Source organism: Pempheris klunzingeri, chromosome 19 (genome assembly GCF_042242105.1).
Source record: "Pempheris klunzingeri isolate RE-2024b chromosome 19, fPemKlu1.hap1, whole genome shotgun sequence".
In the NCBI taxonomy this organism is placed as follows: domain Eukaryota; kingdom Metazoa; phylum Chordata; class Actinopteri; order Acropomatiformes; family Pempheridae; genus Pempheris; species Pempheris klunzingeri.
Window position 1 is genome coordinate 3,143,559 of NC_092030.1, and position 18,430 is coordinate 3,161,988.

Consider the following 18,430-nt stretch of genomic DNA (forward strand, 5'->3'; position numbering starts at 1 on the left):
AAGTGTGCAATTAAGCTATTGTCTGGAAATAATCAGTACAGTTCAGGGTCGTTTGGTGGTACTTGAAATCAGACAATTAGTATTGAAAAACCACAGAGTATTGTCTCTACGGCAAGAACATAACAAATATAGCAACATGCACAAGAGCTATTTTAACACTGCTGTCACATCTGAAGAGAGCCTGTGTCTTATCAGAGTGGATTGTCCATTATAATGCAGCATATCTGGCTCATGTTTGACTGGAACCTGATAGCAACTTGGTCACTTAATAATTCATTTAGTTTAAATAGTATATCATAGGGGATGTTAAGTATGTCAAAGTACCTTATTACAACCACAATAGTTGTGCTGTTACTTTCAGCAATCAAACCTTTTCTTGAGTAACTTTTAAGCATTTTCTCTTTATATCTGAGTACATTCTGTGGTCTAGGAGCCTTAGCAGCAGTGAGACAGTGGTTATTTATAAATAAGGTAATGCTGGACTGTACATCCTATATTTATCTCAGCCTTGCTGGTATGAGAAACAATCACCCAACCTTGGACTGAGTTGGAAGGACTGCACCAGAATGTGTAATAAGTTTATGTAGTGGTGTAGTGGACTCTCTAAACCTGGACCTCTAAATATTGCAAACTTAGGAGTTTTTCAGGTTATTAGTATCTGGTGTTGCACTCTTCAGGCCACAGAGTGAGTGAAAGTCAAGCAACTGTTCCTTCTTCAGCCTCCAAAAACATGAATCATAGACAATCAAAGACCACATATAGCTGACGATTATGAGGCGTGTCACTTCACTTATTCTTGTTGATGCTACTAACTACCGATTAATCTTCCACTAAACCAACAAACTGGAGTGTTTAAATCAAAATGCAAAACGATTATTAACACTGACAAGCACTAAAACTACGGTGGCGAGTCTTGCAAAACTTGGTAGTAACCACAGGATAAAAAGCACCGATCCTACAGCTTCTCTCCCAGTGGATGGATTTTTCATGTCATGTTCAACTTTGGTGAACTTTGACACCAAAATTTGAACAAGAGGAAGCTGATTTCACAGTCTGATGGAGCTGATAGCTGGAGAATGCAAAACTACTGTGGCCTATTGGCTGTGTTGTCCACTTTTATTCAACCTCCTGAGAGATGCATGTAGTTTACCAAAAGTTTTTAAAAGTACAAGAAGTGCGCCCTAATACTTAATGATAAAATGATTGAGAGTCACCCTGTCCTAACCCTGTTATCATTACACTGATAATAACTTTATTTCACGAGAAAGCGCTAACAACTGTGTGAAGCCCAGCTGACAATGCTACATACTTTCATGTAGGCACAAGGACTGGGACCTTCCAGACGTTATATTGCCAAACAGGACACCAATAAATAAGAATTCTGCACATGAATTCTGTCCTAGCTTCATTAAGACAGACTAAAGCACCATGAAACTGGGCCATAAAGGCCGACAGATGGTGTTATAGACCACTAACAGACAAACTGTGCAGAGCTTGTCAGTAACTGTGTCCATCAGGTTGAGCATTCCTTGACTTGTTTCTCTGTGTAACAGATGTCTGAACCATGTTGCCTCTCATGTGGCTACTCTTCCCTGCCTCTCCTATCTCACTTCCTTTTTTCCCCTTCTGGTGGGAAATGGATTTTACTTCTGCTTCCTGTGAGCTGCGTGAGGTCGTGCCAAAATGAGCAAGAAACAAGATTTGTGAGCGGAGGAGGACACAGGTTTCTCATCCTCCTGCACCCCCCAGCATTCAAAGGTAGGGCATATCATCATGGAGGCATCTCTTGAGAAGAAAAATCACAAGGATTAACTCAGTTATCTTAAATACATTTTTGATCTGAATCTAAATCCTTCTCTGTGAGTATGATCTGTCACCTCTAATGAAAAACCTCTTGAGTATCACCGTTACACTCCTGTAGGGACTCATACTGAGTTTATCCACTGTAAAAAAATATGGAGTAGATAAGACAGTAGGCAGGGAGGGTGGGTAAGAAGGGGATATGAAGAAGCTTGGGAAGGAAGGTAGGAACTACGTGAGTATTAAAGGAGGAAGAAAAAGTTTTGAACGCTGACGATAAACAAAACGAAACCCCTGTAACAACACAACAAGGTGCAACCTAAATGTTTCTGAAGTTGGATCAGCACCTCTCTGAATGACGCTGCACGGTCAGATCACTTTGTGTGTGAATGCATCAACGCCCCTGTATGGAGTTTGGCGTTTGTGCAGAGAGGAGACACACGAGCACTGATCATCCTTGTGTCTGGTGCCCTCTAGTGATCAAACATGATCCAAACTGTGAGCACAGAAAGAGGAGAAAAAATAACATGATGCAAAAAAAAAAATAATAATGTTTTATGCCTCCTCCTATGGAAACATATCTGTATTGTCCACCTTAATCTAAAATAACACTCATTAAATCTGAAAAGTGTTAAGTGCTATGAGGCAAATAATAATAAAAGTGGATTACTCTTTTGAGAGGATAAAAAAATCAAACCTAACATTTCTCAGTTTCATATGACCTTTTTGGTTATTTGGTTTTTGCATGTGTGTGTGAGCGGGTGTTTGTGACCATGACCTCACACCGTCCCTCGTCCTCTCTTTATACATGTGCGTCTGGCAGTGTCACTATCTCTGTGGCAGCCCTGAAACAGACCGGTGATGTCACTGTCCCGCCCTGTCAACCGACTGCAGGCCAGTTGCCATGGATACGCCTGGGTGGGCAGCAACTGCTTTCCACATCATACAGAGGGAGGAAGAGCAGCTTTATGTGTGGTGGATGTGTGTGTTTGTCCGTGTGACACACACACACACACACACACACACTGTCAGATACAGACACAGACGTAAGCAATGGCAGCTACACTGAGGGAATAAAAGAGGAAGTGTAACCACATTGTGTATTTATAATGATCCTGCGTGTGCGACTGTAGCAAAGTTGCTTTCTAATCACACTTCTTCTCCTGGAGTTTCCCGTATACACATCTTCCCTTTGGAAGAACGTGATTGGCTGTGGAGCAGGCAGTCCATGAGGGGAAGTGACTTACTGTAGGTTTAAACTTATATAGAGCAGTTGTTTAGCATTCATAAGCAGTATATAAACACACTATGATGTACATGTAAGCAGATCTAATTCATCAATGTGGTGATCAACAGCTGGAGCTCCTTCTGTGTGCATCCATGAGTGGAGGCTGCTGTATAAACATATAATCAATGGAAAAATAGTAAAATACTGAGGCATTGATATAAAGAAATGTCATTAAGAGTTGACAAATATTGTACATTCATAAAAAATCTAAAATCTCTTTATTAAATCTGCCTCCAACTGCCTTATAATGTGCTATAATGTGTTACCGGAGACTCTTTAGTGTGGTGATTGACAAATGCATCCTCTGATGTGGTGTCCTCTACAGATCAACCACGACCACATTCAAAATCAATGCACACTGTTCAGCGTTCAAGTTGAACAGGAAGAATCAACAGTGAGTCACTCTGTTATTTGCCTACAACTTTAAAAATTGCTAAATCTCATCAGTGAATCAGTGAATACATGATAAAAATAATGACTTTAGATCCATCTTTTCACCTAGAATCAAACACGGCAGCTTAACATTTATTTCTAATAACAATATTTCCTGTTTTCCAGTGCAAGTTATTTTACTCACACTGGACAAAATATTTTACAAACAACACAGTACAACAATGAAACCTACATCTCATCAGCCAAAGTCACTGATCAAAGCAGTGTCACATATCTGCACTCTGACACACACAGGTACAGATTTATAAATATGTTTCATGCTATACAGCAGACTCCTCCTTCCTGTTTCTGTCCTGAGTGTTAATCTGCCCTCCAGATCACAAACAGGATGTGAAGAGCGCCACTTGGCATTAAAACAGAGAGATCACACACTTCTTTGTTCCTTTCTGCTATTCTCATAAATGATTAACTGTCCTTGGCTAAAATTCACGCACAAACTAAAGATACACTACATGTCTTTTTCTATCTCTGCCCAAGTCTTCATCTGTGCCACTGTTTAGTTTAAAAGGTAACAAACAGGCAAATTACAGGTTCTGCTGTGGGCAAGCTACATGAAACATTTACAGAATAACTTCAGATCAAACAAAAGTCACACAAATGCTGGTTCTACTTAATGTTTCACCTCTGTTATGTGCTCTCATGCAGCGAAGCACTGTGTATCTATCATAATATCCTACTGTCTTTTCTTTTACGCCCTTGGTGACGGACCTGGGAGGGTGTGAATAACACATTCAGACAGTTTGAATAATAATGATAATGATAATATCCCAGTGTCTGACTGGTAGAAGGGCTGTAACTCAGTCCACTGATTACAACACCGCTGTATCATGTTAAAAGGCCTCTGCTCGGACCACTGAAGCTCTGCACAGTGTGCTCCGAGGCTGCACAAAGAAAGTATGTAAAAAATGCCGTCTGTGGGTGCTTCAAAGGATATATCATTTCAAATTCGACTTAGTGGAAGTATGAGGTTGTATGAACTTGTTTTTATTTAATCAAAACTGGTTTATGAACAACTTTTTTATGAATCTATCTATTATTTTTATTTATTTTTGCTTCATAACTTCACAGTTTGATTTATCCAACAGACCAAAACCCAAAGATATTCAGTCCACAACCAGATGAAACTGATACAAATCAACAAACCTTCACACCAGACAGAGTTTGATGTTTTTGCTTGATGATCAGAGTTGTAGCTCTTAAATATATACAAATGCTTAAACCTATTACACGTTGACAAAAACTGCATTCACTTCAGACTAAACGCTTTACATGAGTGCAACCATTTAACAGGCTTAAAACATAACACTGTAAAATCATCCCAAAAGGAGTGTGTGAGGATAAAAACCAGACCACAAACACTGTCTATAAAAAAAAGCTGCTTCGACAAATGTTTTTGGAGACGTGGAACATGAACCAAATGTATTATAACTCCCAAAGTTGTTGTAAACTGAGACTTTGGCGTTTGGACTAAAAAGAAACAGGAGACTGTGTTGGATCTGATTTTATCTACACAAACGTGAATCATTGTTGTGTCGTGCTCTTAAATCCAGTCTATCCTAACATCATGCTTTGGTCTGAAGTGTGTCCCACTCAGTGACTAATTTTGGAGTTTGAAGCAGTTTTGTGAGGTGCAATTGAAATAATTTCTGAAATGCTGATCAACTCCAAAACAAAGGCAGTGATGACCTACAAACTGCAGTGAACTGAACTGATCTGAACTGAACAGCTCTTCTCTGGTCAGTTCATAACTATGTGTTCTCATACTGCCGCTGTGAGGCGAAAGACAAATATTCTTGGAGCGTTATGTAACACGATACAGGGCACTTCAATGGGCTTATTGCAATAAGTACAGTTTGCTGTAGCCAGACTGCCTGCTGGACCGCGTGTGTCCCTCAGACTCCATTTGTCTCTCAAGCACAGTTTAGAACGGAGGTTTTCTGGTCTTATAATTGACTGATGGTTAGACAAGATTAGATGAAACCTTATTGATCTCCTGCAGAGACATAAGGTCACTGCACCAGCGGGATTTAGCAGGGAAGTTAAGAGTAATCTTAGCACACGTAGCCTAAATAAACTGGGAAAAAGATCACTGTGTGTGAGTATGTCATTATATGCTACGAATAAATTCAAAATAACAGTTTGACATTTTAGGAACCCGCTTATTCACTTTCATGCTAAGAGTTAGAGGAGAAGATTGACACCACTCTCATGTCTCACTGTTAATATAAAGCTACAGCCAGCAGCCGCTCTTATTGTCTTATTGTCTTATTGTCAACATAAAAGTCAACATATTGTTTTTAAATTAAACAAACCTGATTTATAGTGTTAATTAGTGAGCATTAGAGATGCTGGTAGGTGGATTTAACTTTCACTCTTTGTGCTGTGCTAAGCTAACTGCCTCCTGGCTGGGGCTTCATAATTAACGCACTGATGGGACAGTGGTGTTAATTAAAGCAAATCTGCATATTTCCCCCAAAATGCCAAACTATTCCTTTAACAGACCGTAAGAGTGGAAAGTGTATCAGTGACTATGTATGGGTTTAGACCTACTTACAGTCCCTAGCATGCACCCTGAGCATATGTTTTGTATAAGTAAGCACATAAAGACAGTATTGCAGATGCACGAGCTCATCTTGCTGCAGTGGCCCACTTTTTATCAATGCTGCAAAACACAATTGAGCTCGCTCCAGTGCGAACATACATATCTCCCATATCCTAAACTTGTCCTGTAGCTATGGCAGGACACGCCGTGTAAAAACCACACTGCTCCCCTGCAACGATGGCCACATCTGCATGGAGCTGCGTGTGCAGCATGAAACAAGCAATAATCCAAAAGTAGCACGGTGTGGGTCCGGGTCGGGTCAGTGCCGTACTGTGAAAGGGCCTTTTTTCCTGCTGCATCCCTCTCTGTGTTTACTTAGGCTGTCCGTGTAATGATAGGGATATCTGTAAAACTACCACTGCTGCTGCCACACTCTCTCATTCTGTCTCACTCTGTCGGTTTGTTCTCCAGGCTCTGCAAAGTAAGCATCTTCTCCTGCACACAATGGCTGCTATTTCTTCATTGCTGTCGCTTTGTGTGTCCCTCAAGTTGGGCTACAATAGGCTAAACTACCACACAAACTGCCTCTAGTTCCCTTTTCTCTTTTTCTCTGTCTGTGCTCCTCTGGTTCAGTGACTTCAGGTATGTGTATGAAACAGCCTGTACAAAGATTGCACTGTTCACTCTCTTTTCCCCGTCACTTTATGTGATTTCCAGTTTAAGGTCGACAGCAGGCGGCACTTACAACACCACACAAAGACACTGCTGTTGTCCTTATTCCTCTGTGTTTTGTTTTTTATGCTGTATTTTCCATAGGTTTGCATAATCATATGGATAATCTGAAAGGACGCTTGTTCTTGTCGTGACTCTTTTCTGTTTTTCCTTCATGCATTTTAAAGCTCAGTATAGCTCTAGAATTGTTCTCCGTAGACAGATACAGCTGTTCCTCCTCTTTCTTTCACTCTTGTTTATGTGTTCTCCAGTGCATGAAACGATATGAGCGTCTATAAAAGAGCTGCAGCTTTGTCTTTGTCACTTTCTGTCATTAAAATGTCCACTAGCGCACGTGTTATTAGTCTAGCAGCCGTAAAAGTGGGACAGACAAGATGCCTGAGCTTCTGTGCTTTTAGTCACAAGACAGCGTTGTCTGTTTCAGGAAGGTTTATGGGTGGAGGAAGGTGGAGTTTTAATGGAAATCCAGGTTTACACTTGACTATAGCTTTAGTCTGTCTCTTTAGCTTTAGATAATGTCGTGTCCATATTCGTCCTGACTATTCACCTCTGTCCCTATCAGTAATGGAAAGACTCCAGTTGCCCGGGTTATGGGATATTCTGGGATGGTGTCCCACAGAGTGTAAATATAGGTGCCACACCCTCTGCCTGAAATGCACACACACACACACACACACACACGCACACGCACACGCACACACACACGCACACACACACACGTACACACACACAGCCGTCTTTTGTCCTTTCTTGTCCAAAACACCTAAATACAAATATCTCACCTATTTACAGCATGACATCACACCTAAAATTTACAATTCAGACTCTTTTTTCCTTCCATAGTAGGTGTTTTGACATCATTTAGGAAAATAGTTTCGTTACAGGGTTTCAAGTTTCAGATTTGTGTGACTGGAGATGCTCCTTGGACTCCCACATGTGCTCTGTGACTTTATTTTACTCACTGGACAAGATTGTTTTGTGAAAGCCTCGAGAACTGAGTCCCAGACAGCTGAGCTTCTCTTAGAGCAATTTTCAGTGCACATCTGAGACCCTGGTTCTGCAGCACTGCTGATGTATAAACATGCAGGGAAAACGGCACATTATTCAGTTCTGTGCTAAACTTTGCCTCCGTGGAGATAGAAAGAGTTCTTCATACTCTGGGAGATTCAAGATGATAACTGATACAACTGCTATATAACTAATTATACTTAACTTCATGCATATTTAAGGGAACGTTTGGGCAAAAGTAAAACTTAGATCGTGCCCAAAACTAAATATGCCATAGCTGCATCACAGACCATCCACCAACTTCCAGATTTAGTGAAAACAGCCTGGGAAAGTAAGACATTCAGGACTTTTATGACCCACTGTTAAACTTTGGCCACTGGGTTTTGAAAATACAGAATATATTCACATCATTCTTGTGATACAGCTTTGGTTTTCTTCTTCCTGTCTGTTGGCACACTGAGGAACTAAATAAAGCAGGATTTGGCTGCACTCTGAATGCAGAAAAAAAAGTGAAACCATTTCAAAACACATGTCTGTTTAGTACAGTTAAGAGTCATATTTAGGGTTTTAATTGCTTTTGTAAGTGATTAAAACCACAAACTGCAATGTCTCCTCTTTGAAACAGAGCGTCAGACAACAAGTCTATTCAACAGCAGCTGAATGAAGTGATTCACGCCGAGCGGCTTCACAATCACAACTGTACTGTGGTCTACAAAGCTCTCTCTTTGACCATTCACTGCTGTTCTGTTTAAACCAGAGCGAATGTTATCCTGGTGGTCGTGACAACGTACGATGTTGATGTTATTTCACTGCTGGTGATAAGCTACGGTAAGTGCTGGCTAACAGAATCTCTTTCATGCAGAGATTTGATAGATGAGGAGGTGGAGCCTGACTCGAGGACACCAAACTGACCCAGAGCCTCTCCAAGAGCCTCATTTTCTGAGCGGACCCTGATCTCCATGACTCCAAAAACTTGGATTATGATGTAATGAATTAGTATGTTGGCTGATTAATGCAACAGTTTGTGTGTGTCTGCTGCTTTAGGTCGTGTTCCTGTTCCCTCACTTTGCCCTGACATTTTATGAACCTTCAAGGGCATTCATGTCCATGCTATTGTAGGTTATAAAGCAAAGTCAGTTTTCAAGAACCGTCAGAACACGAGTAACAGTGATGTGCAGACAAAAATAAATAGTGTTGTTGTTGTTGTGGATGTAAGTGTGTAAGATATAGTTCAGTCTATATCTTCATGTCTATGGAAAACTATGCATATCAATTAACCACCAGTCCACCAGAGTGCAGATATGGTGCACTTCCAGTTCCAAATACACATACATAAAAAAAATCAAACAAAACATGAGCCCAAAATGCTCACAGTGTCTCAGAGAAGACAAGGTGCAGCACTGCCCAATTCTCAGACCCTGCAAATGGAAAACACTGTGCAAAGCATCACAATGGCAAGAGCTGGGGCTTTAGTCATAGCACCAATGATCTCATGCTACAGCTTCATCGGGGAATAAGTGACTATCTCGTAGCAATGCTTGATGGGAATCAGGAAGCTCCTCCCAGAGACACAAAAGCAGGAAGTGCCCACAGAATCACATCATTCTCTCTTTTTTTTCCACTTTTCAACCTATTCAATATCTCACTCTCTTCCTCTAGCAATTACACCCTACTTTCATTTGCCTTTCTTCTACCCTTCTGTTTCTGCTTTGAGAGTTTCTCTGTTTCCTCCAGCTCCCATTTTCAATCATAGCTCCCTCATCTCTCCTCCTCTTTCTCCATTACTTGTCAGCTCTCATATAGTCATATCAGGTTTTATAGAAGATATGTACATGCACAGTAGCTCTTGGTGTTTGTTTTCACTTCAGCGCACAAGAAAAATGTAGATTTTGCTATAAGGTTACAGAGCTGCACCGCATAATGCCATACCACCAATACTTCTCTAGTTACAGTGTGTGTGTGTTTGCGTCTACTTTAACCACTGCACAGTATGAGTGTGTTTGTGTGGAGCCACATAAAGTCTCGCAAACTTAGAGCTCTATACTGGGGCTTTAATGATTCAAATATGGCTGATGTAATTAAAGAATACTATTGTTGATGTCCTCAGAGGTTGATATACTGTGGCATCTACACACTCTGCAGCTTAAAGTGTCCCAGATCTTGATTTGCAGCATCAAGTGTGATGCACACTGTGTGTGATGTTTTCCAGTGAAAAAGTGGAAAAAAATGGCTGAAGTCACCTTGTTTTTGGTTGTATTTCTAATTTGGACTGTGGATATGATGTAAAAATGTGTTAGAACTGAACTAACAATGGAAGGAAACCCAAACAAATCAATTCAGTCAAAACTGAAGACTATACAGTGCTGGAAAGAACAGCAGATGTGTGGTAACAAAGACCAGTGTGACAGCTTTTGTTATTGTTACTCTGTTAATCCAATCCGTTCAGTATGTCAGATCTCGTCAGCAACGCCAAAATTAGGAAGAAGACTAAACAAAACTGTAGAAAACCCCAAACAAGTGTCAATCTGTGGTCTATTATTGTACCTGTGTATCAGGTCTTCCAGCCTCTTCCCTTGTTCTTCATCAAGTTCCAGCTGTTTTCGCCGTGCCTCCTCCTCCTCCACTCCCATCCCCTGGAGGAGCCATCGCTCTCGCATGGCTTTGGACTGCGGAGGGAACAGAGACACGTTGGGTGATGTTACATTTTCTGACAGCTGTATCGCAGCTCCTCCTCGTCATCTGACAGTGAATGAGAGGAGCTGATTGTGTGTTTGAATGCACAACATGTTCATCTCAACAGGATTAATCAGACATGATTAACTGGACTTTTTGATGCAATAACACTAACAATAGCAATGTCTTTGCTGAACGAACCCTCTGGATAGTCAGCTAGCAAATGGTTTGCTCTGGTGAAGATCCCTTGTGGAGATTTCTTGTACACAAAGTAATATTTACATTCACAGTTTCTTATTTTCCTTGCAAAGAAAATATTTAGAAACATGCTGCTACACACTGTTAACATCCACGTTTGCCTGCTGTCAGGCGTCGTCTGTCCTGCCTTTCCTTTGCTACATTTCTTGGGTAATAACCACCACCAACTATGAATCAGCCGAACTGCATTGAACTGGCAGAGGAAATTACAAATAGACAACAAATAGCTCTTCTTTTCTGGCCTGGTTGTGATATTCTTAGGCGTTATTAACAGCCAGTGGACCTTCATAATGGAAACTAATTTGTGAGATGACTGCCAAGCACGGCTACAACAAATAAATAAACACGTAGGCCCACACATGCGCACAGTTTTTACATAACTCAGCTGTTACTCACAGGAAAACACTCTTTGCTAAAGGTGAACGTGGTAAGTTGTCTTGATTTCTACATCTATACATGCATTTAAGTCTTTTGTTGGTTTTCCTCAATCTTGTATTGTTCAACTACAATCTAGTCTGGTTTTCGTCATTTCTGAATGCTTCTTGTAAACTTCTTAACTTTGTTTCCTTAAATTCCAAATAGGCTGACATGTGCTTTCATTTGTGCTTTTCTATTAGATTTTACAGTTCATGGAAAAAATTCTTATACGCAAGCATTACTTTCTTTGACCATTTTACTGCCATGTGATGAGAATAATGGCAGTTTTTGTTGCACAAACATTCCTCAGAGGTAGAACTACTCTGGAAAAGCAAAAAAAAAATATATAACTGATATCTGCTGAATCAAGACACGTCAACCTGTCCATCTGAGGAGGGATGAAGTATCACGGTGGCCCTCTACTCTCTTACTGAGCTTCTTTCCTTAGACTTCTTCATAACAAGCCAGATAAACTGTAGCTGTTTAGTTTCGTCCACCAACATTTAACATACAAATGTCTGATGTGGGCACTTGAGCACCATGTTCATATTAACACCATGTACAGTCTATTAGGCCTCACATTTGATCTGCATGAGGAGTGAAAGTACTAATCATCTCATCACACAGGGGTTACTGCTTCTCTGTAGTGTCTTTAAATGCCAGAGTTGTGTGTTTATTTCGCTAATGTCTCGTCTCTGTCTGGAACTCTGTTTTGTTACCACAACAGAGTTGAGCAGGAGCACTTAGCTTCACCTCTGGCTGTTTACTGTCAAACTGTTGCTTGGCTCTAAGTCGTAGAGCTGACAATTAACATCATGAGTGCCTACACACACACACACACACACACACACACACACACACACACACACACACACACACAATGAGCTCTGCGGAAATTATTCCAAAGTGTTTTACCACCTGCTGTCAGAATGTGGCAGCGGGGCTATTTGTTTATTTGTGTGTGTGTGAGTGTGTGAGTGTGTGTGTGTGTGGCTGCTGCGCACCCACATACTGTCAGCAAGCTAACCTCACATAGATCATGTGTGTAACACATAATCTGTAACTCATTGTTGCTTAAATATAGCTGAACTGGTTAAAAAAAGGTAACAAATTACAGTAAAATTGAACTCTGGAGTTGAAATGCCTTTAAAGTTAAAGTGGCCCCTATGCAGCTAGTTTGGACCATCCAAGATGACCTCTTTTGCAGTTTTGATCACCAACATTACTGCAAGTGGCACAACATGAACAGCCAGCTGCAAGTTCATCTTAAATATGAATCTACGAATGTCAAACTAATATCAAATCAAAAGCATAGCAGTATTGTTCAGGCAGAGAAACCATCATTTAACCAGAGGAGGATGTAGAGGAGGGCCTGTAGCTGACCCTGACCTCCTCGCAATTTTATCAGTAAAATAAAACTGTGCAAAAAGTATCTCTAACTGTAAATTAAAGTTTTCTGACAGTCAACAAAACAGTGAAGAATAAAGTGAGTAGGATAATTGACCAGTGGTTTCCTCTGAGAGCCGGCCTGGTGTGTGCTCTCTCTCACGCTATTTAATAGACTTTCCATTTCCTGTTGAGCTCTGACACACAACCACGCGGAGCTGGACTCTTAAAGGGAAGGTGTGGGGCTGTTTTCAAGGTCTATGCCATTCATTAGTGACTGATATAACTAATTTATAGTGTACCAAACATAAAATCACCAAAATGCATGACTCTCAGAGGAAAGATGAACCATATATTGAGACGACCAGGCTTCCACAGAAAATACTGGGTAAATTAACTTCCCTCTGAAATCAGCATGATGTTTACATGGTTCCAGACTCAGATCAACGCCTCCTTTCTGAGAGAGCTTGAATCATGCAGCCAAGAGGTCCTTATCAAATCTCTGGGCTCCAGTCTCCATTTCCTCTCCCAGGCCACTACGTCTCTGGAGAGCGGACTACAAAGCCTGCTTCATGCTGCCTGGCTGTGTGGCACTCAGAGGTAATGGCCATTAAATGGGACTGTGTGACCAGATGCTGATTACATCTGGAGTTCAAGCCTGCCGGTGTTGTAAGCAAAAGCTAAACAGAGCGGCACATCGGTACTGTAGGGGCTTGATTCCCTGTTTAACTCAGTGGATGACAAATCGAAGCACTAGCATGTCTGCAGGGAGCATGGGAAGGACAAAGGGAATACATACAAGATTCTCATACATTTGTGATAACTGGACGAGGTTTCCCCTGCAGTAGTAGTCTGATGTTACTGTAGTAGTCTGTAATCTAATAGTAGTAGTAGTTGCTATAGTTTGTAATTTGTTATGATTATTATTTTCCATGCAGAGTAACCCACATGAGGTCAAAAAAGAGAAAAGAAAACATACACTAACAGGACGAAGTGCATCAGCAATACATTCAAGACACACAATAAAATGTATAAATTGTATTGTATTGTACCAGGTATACATATACATGTAAAATTACAAATCAAGACTTTTCAGTTGAAATTCAGGCTAAATTACACTGAACTGACTTCAGTGTATGTTTTGCAGCTGGACCCAGAATGTAGAAATCTGGACTCAAGACCCGAATAAGACAGTATAACCCTCATTAATGGCTGTGCTGCATTGAACACACTACGTAAATGGGTTGAAACCCAAAGTGCACATGGCTTTAATCAACGTTTCTCTTTTGTCCATATTTCCATAAGTGGGTGTTAAATGCTGGAAAACACCGGCATGTAGGAATCAGGCATATTTAATATAGGAATCACTCATGCCAAGTGCGTTTAAAGCCTCTAATTAGAGGATGGAATGTACTTTTATGGCAAATATTAAAGTTGGCTACCAAAGACATTTGTAGTATAATGGGTACCATCAGCCGTCTGCCCACCAATGCTGCATCTGTACAGCATTTAGGGCCTTCTGAACAATTCCCCTTAGATATCAGCATGCAAAAAGTACAACAGAGTGCGTTCGTGAATTATATTGGCTTATTAATTGGTTAAATAGTGAATTTTTTTTTTTTTTTTTTATAGTGAAACTATATATTTTTACCTGTCTTCTTTTGTATTTAACCATGAATACATTCTACAAATATTCAGATGAATAACACTGTAATCAGAAGATTTAGCAGAAAGTCTTTGGATGCTACTACCTGGTGTGTCTCCAGGGCTGGCCGTGTTTTTGTCTTAGCTTGTGAGCGACGTCAAGCAACTCAGTTTTCATTGGTTGAAAGGTTCAAGAGCCCCACATAATTTATGGTGCTTGAAGGTCGTTCAATTTTTCAAACTCACAATCTGTCTGCAGCTTGTTTCCCCGTTTACGCAGCACTCACTATTTGAGCGTCAAATCAGTGTTTACTTGAAACAAAATCTTGGCTTACCAGTAGCGGCTGGCAGTAATTATTAAGGATATGTTTATGTGTATTTGGATTTGAATGTTGTTCTGCAAAGAAGAAAACAACCAGACCTGCTCTGCATAGCCAAGGGAAACTGTGCTCTAACAGGTCTGCACACCACAAGGCTGGGATTTGGATGCTTAGATGGAATGAACCGCTACCTGCCAGCCAGAAACTGACTAACATATTTATCCACGAATACAAGTAATTAAACACACATGCATGTAAAAGCAGCGTGCAGGAACAGAACTACGCTGTAAAGGAAGGAACGTATCTTTGAGAACACACTCTATCTCTTTATCTCTCCATGATGTTCAGGGTCAAGGCAAGAACTAGGCAAGAAGAGAGAGGGATGGAGGAGATTAAGACGGATGAATGGGTGTCACACTCACACACATTTGTAATCCTCTCTTGTGAGCATCATCATTGACTCTAGTCATCTGCTAACTTCTCACCCTAACCTGGCCTCTCCTTCACCTTTACAGTGACGTCATTCTAATCTCTAAACACTCAGCTCAATAACCCAATAACCCATATAGCCACACTTTGGCAATGTTAAGCCCAGAGGGAGTAAATATATTATGACACATTCAGACAATGAATATACAGCTGCACTTAGCACAAGAGTCAAAGAGTGCATTAGTAGATCATAATGACACAGACGCAGGAGTTATACCTTTCAATGGAATCTTTACATCTCAGTAATTATGACTGGACTGTTCATGCAGTCTCTTTTACACTACACCGGTTCTATTACTAAGATAATACAGTTAACATTTTGCTGTTTGTTATTTATCTTGGCTGTTTTTTATGTGTGAAAACCAGTTTAGTTTCCAAATGACAGAAAATAGAAGCGTCTCATTTATTTCACCACACTCAAAATAGTACAAAACTTAAACTGTGATCATTGTCATGAATTCACCAGCAGCAGAAACACCATGTTTTAAATATACTATCCCCCCGGGGTAGTTGGTTGCATTCACTGTGCTACATCCAAGTTTAATCGTAAACCCAATTCTTAATCCAAGATCCTCCTGCTAATCGCATTAGTCTCAACTAAGTTTCTGCTGTTCAAAATGACCAACTATGGATGACATACAATTAAACAGACCAACCTTGAGATGCTGCAGTTGTAACACCAGGTCATCGAGCTGGCTTCTTTTGTCTTCAATCTCAGTTTGCCGTTTTCGCTTCTCCTGGGAGACAAAAAAAGAGAAGAGAGGAAAATCAAGTCTCCACTCAAAGCAGGCCGTTAAGTTCATTGTTCAGAGCTGAAAAAGTTGAGCATGATGATGGACTAATGCGTGCTGTTGTATTGATTGAATGTTTTAATGTTCATGCTCAACATCTGCGAGACAAGATCCCTTTGGGGCAATTAGGGTTTTTGTAGATTGAATTTCAAGGTGAGCAGAGACTTAATAGCTTCTTATACCTGATACTGCCCAACCATTTAGACCTATTGCTATATAAGAGAATGTTTCTGATGCCCACTCCATCTTTAATGCTCCCATTGCGGAGAGACGGGGAGAAAAATGATCCCCGGGCGTACGCAGGAAGGAATTGAAGTATTAGAAGGGTCGGAGGTCAGGGTTTATCGAGGGTTGGGAGGGGGCAGGGTCCACAGGGTATCTAAAGGGTAGGATTAGGCCTTGATGCCTCTAAATGGCGCTATGGTTTAACTTGAGGTGGGGAGAACAATCCTTAACTTCACGTAGGGATGAACGAGCCTGATGTTTGGAGGCCAGACTGGGCGGACGGTGAGTGGGAGGGTTGAAAGTGAAAAAAAAAAAAAACTCAACAGACAATGTGGAGTCAGTATCTTTGAATTCACTTTGACCAAAATGCATGGGAATATAAACAAAACAGATCCCAGAACAACCATGTTTGGGGCTGAAGGGCATGAGATACTGTAAATGTGTATGTGGCTTTATCTCCCTCCCTCCCTCCCTCTCTCCCTCTCTCTCAGTGGGAGCAGAACGAGGGTTTCTGGGACATTTCCTGTTAGCTAAATATAACCATCAGGGAAAACCCCCAAATGTGAATAAACGTCAGACCACCTCTCAGAGAGAGTAAAGCACGCTGAAGAATAGATGGTCATCACACAACTAGGAGGCAGAAACCTCCTCTTCGCTGCGCCTCCAGCAGGAACCATCAGAAATAATTACATAATTATAAGCATCTAAGGATTTGTATGCACACAGATTTTCTTTTGTACAGACACTGGGCTTCTCTATGAGATAGGTGTATATACAGGGCCATATCATTACTGGCCACTTGGACTTATGTAAAGTCAATCATGGTTTGGAGCGTAAAGATCGGCTCATGTCTCACCATGACTGATAACTAATTTATTGATGTAATCGCTGCAGTCTGAGCCAACTTGGCTTCCAGTGTAATAGGAACCACTTCTTCACTGTGAGCACATCTGAGCGACAGAATAGGCGAGAGGATGAAGAGCAAGAGAAGTCACCTCAGCAACTTGTTCAAGTCCAACAAAATCAGGGCGATGACGAGCTGCAAGCGTGCAGACACTCACTGTAGGAGGGGTTTTATTGTTTGTGGTGTGTAAAATGCTCTAAATACATAACAAAATGTTCTTATCAATAAACAGGGTTGGAATTGAGAAGCTTGGACTTATTTTTTTTTTACAATATTTTAACAATTATGATAACATGTAAATGAAAGTCAAACAACAGATCCAACTTTGATACTTGATTATAACAGTTGACTACAATCTTGTGATCAGCAAGCAAAAATGAGAGCACATCCAGTAACATTCATAAAGCAGAAACCCGTTTAGAGGACTGAATATAGAGCAGCAAAATGGAAAGGATGGACCTGAAGAGAATGGCCGAGAAGAAAAATAGAACATAAAATTGAATGAAAAATAAATCATTATTGGAAACATTATTTTAATGTATGACCTCTTCTATTTCTGTAACGTTGTATGATTTATATTTACATGTTCCTGACAAGCAACCTATTGTGGTGGTGTAAATAATGACTGGAAGTAGCGTGACAATGTTAGGACATTAGCAAGTATCCTTGAGAGGAGGCTGGGCTGGAGGGTTGGGCACACAAAGCATCGATCACCGGAGACGGGTTTTTTCAGATACTAATGACCAAAGACTTCACATCACTGTAATCAAGTAGCTGTGGTCGTCTAAACTTCACCAAAACAAAATGTTCTGAGGGAGTGAGAACATGTTTAAACAAATCAAAAACAAGGACGATTCTTATGTACACAACACCTCAGACGGGAGTGCGGATAAAACATCTCGACTCTTGCCGGTATAGCACATCACAAAGCTGCACATAGACTGAAAACATCTGCAGCATGCAAACACACACACGCACACACACACCACAGCGGCGTACACAGCAGCAGTTCCCATGGCTTGTGAAGTCGAGTCAGAAAGCCTGAGCAGTGGTATGGTCACCAGATGTCAAGGACTGTAAAGGACATGTGGTCGAGGAATGGGCAAAACACACACACGCACATGTGCAAATACACAGAAACACATAGAAGCAAATACAGTCACAGGCACGACTGAGTACACGCACATAAGCAGACACTAATATATATTCTCAAAATACAACATTGTCTTGGAGAAGCCCTGACTACAGAGAAATGCATGCATACATACAATGACACACACAGACACATGACTGACATCTGGACAGTTAGGGCACCATTTGTTTTCATCATATTACACAAATAAACTCTATAAAAATGGCCTTTGCCAGCTTCAAACAAAGTATTGTGTACTATAGTTTATGGCAATATAATAGCTCATATCAGTGGTTGCTGAATTGTCCTAAAGGCCCTTTCAGAATAGCTCGGCGGTAAATAACACAGACCCCTCTTTCATTTCGTAT

General features: G+C 40.8%; 1 protein-coding gene across 5 annotated transcripts in view; it reads right to left on the bottom strand.

Annotated features, from left to right (window-relative positions):
- palm2akap2 (PALM2 and AKAP2 fusion) overlaps window positions 1–18,430 on the bottom strand; it is a 74,416-nt gene that overhangs the window by 40,423 nt on the left and 15,563 nt on the right. For all 5 annotated transcript variants that reach the window (XM_070850130.1, XM_070850129.1, XM_070850128.1 and 2 more), the window contains exons 3-4: window positions 15,667–15,747; window positions 10,368–10,489 (exon numbers count right to left, since the gene is read on the bottom strand). In XM_070850130.1, the coding sequence (XP_070706231.1) occupies window positions 10,368–10,489; window positions 15,667–15,747 (203 nt within the window). The remainder of the gene's footprint in view (window positions 1–10,367; window positions 10,490–15,666; window positions 15,748–18,430) is intronic.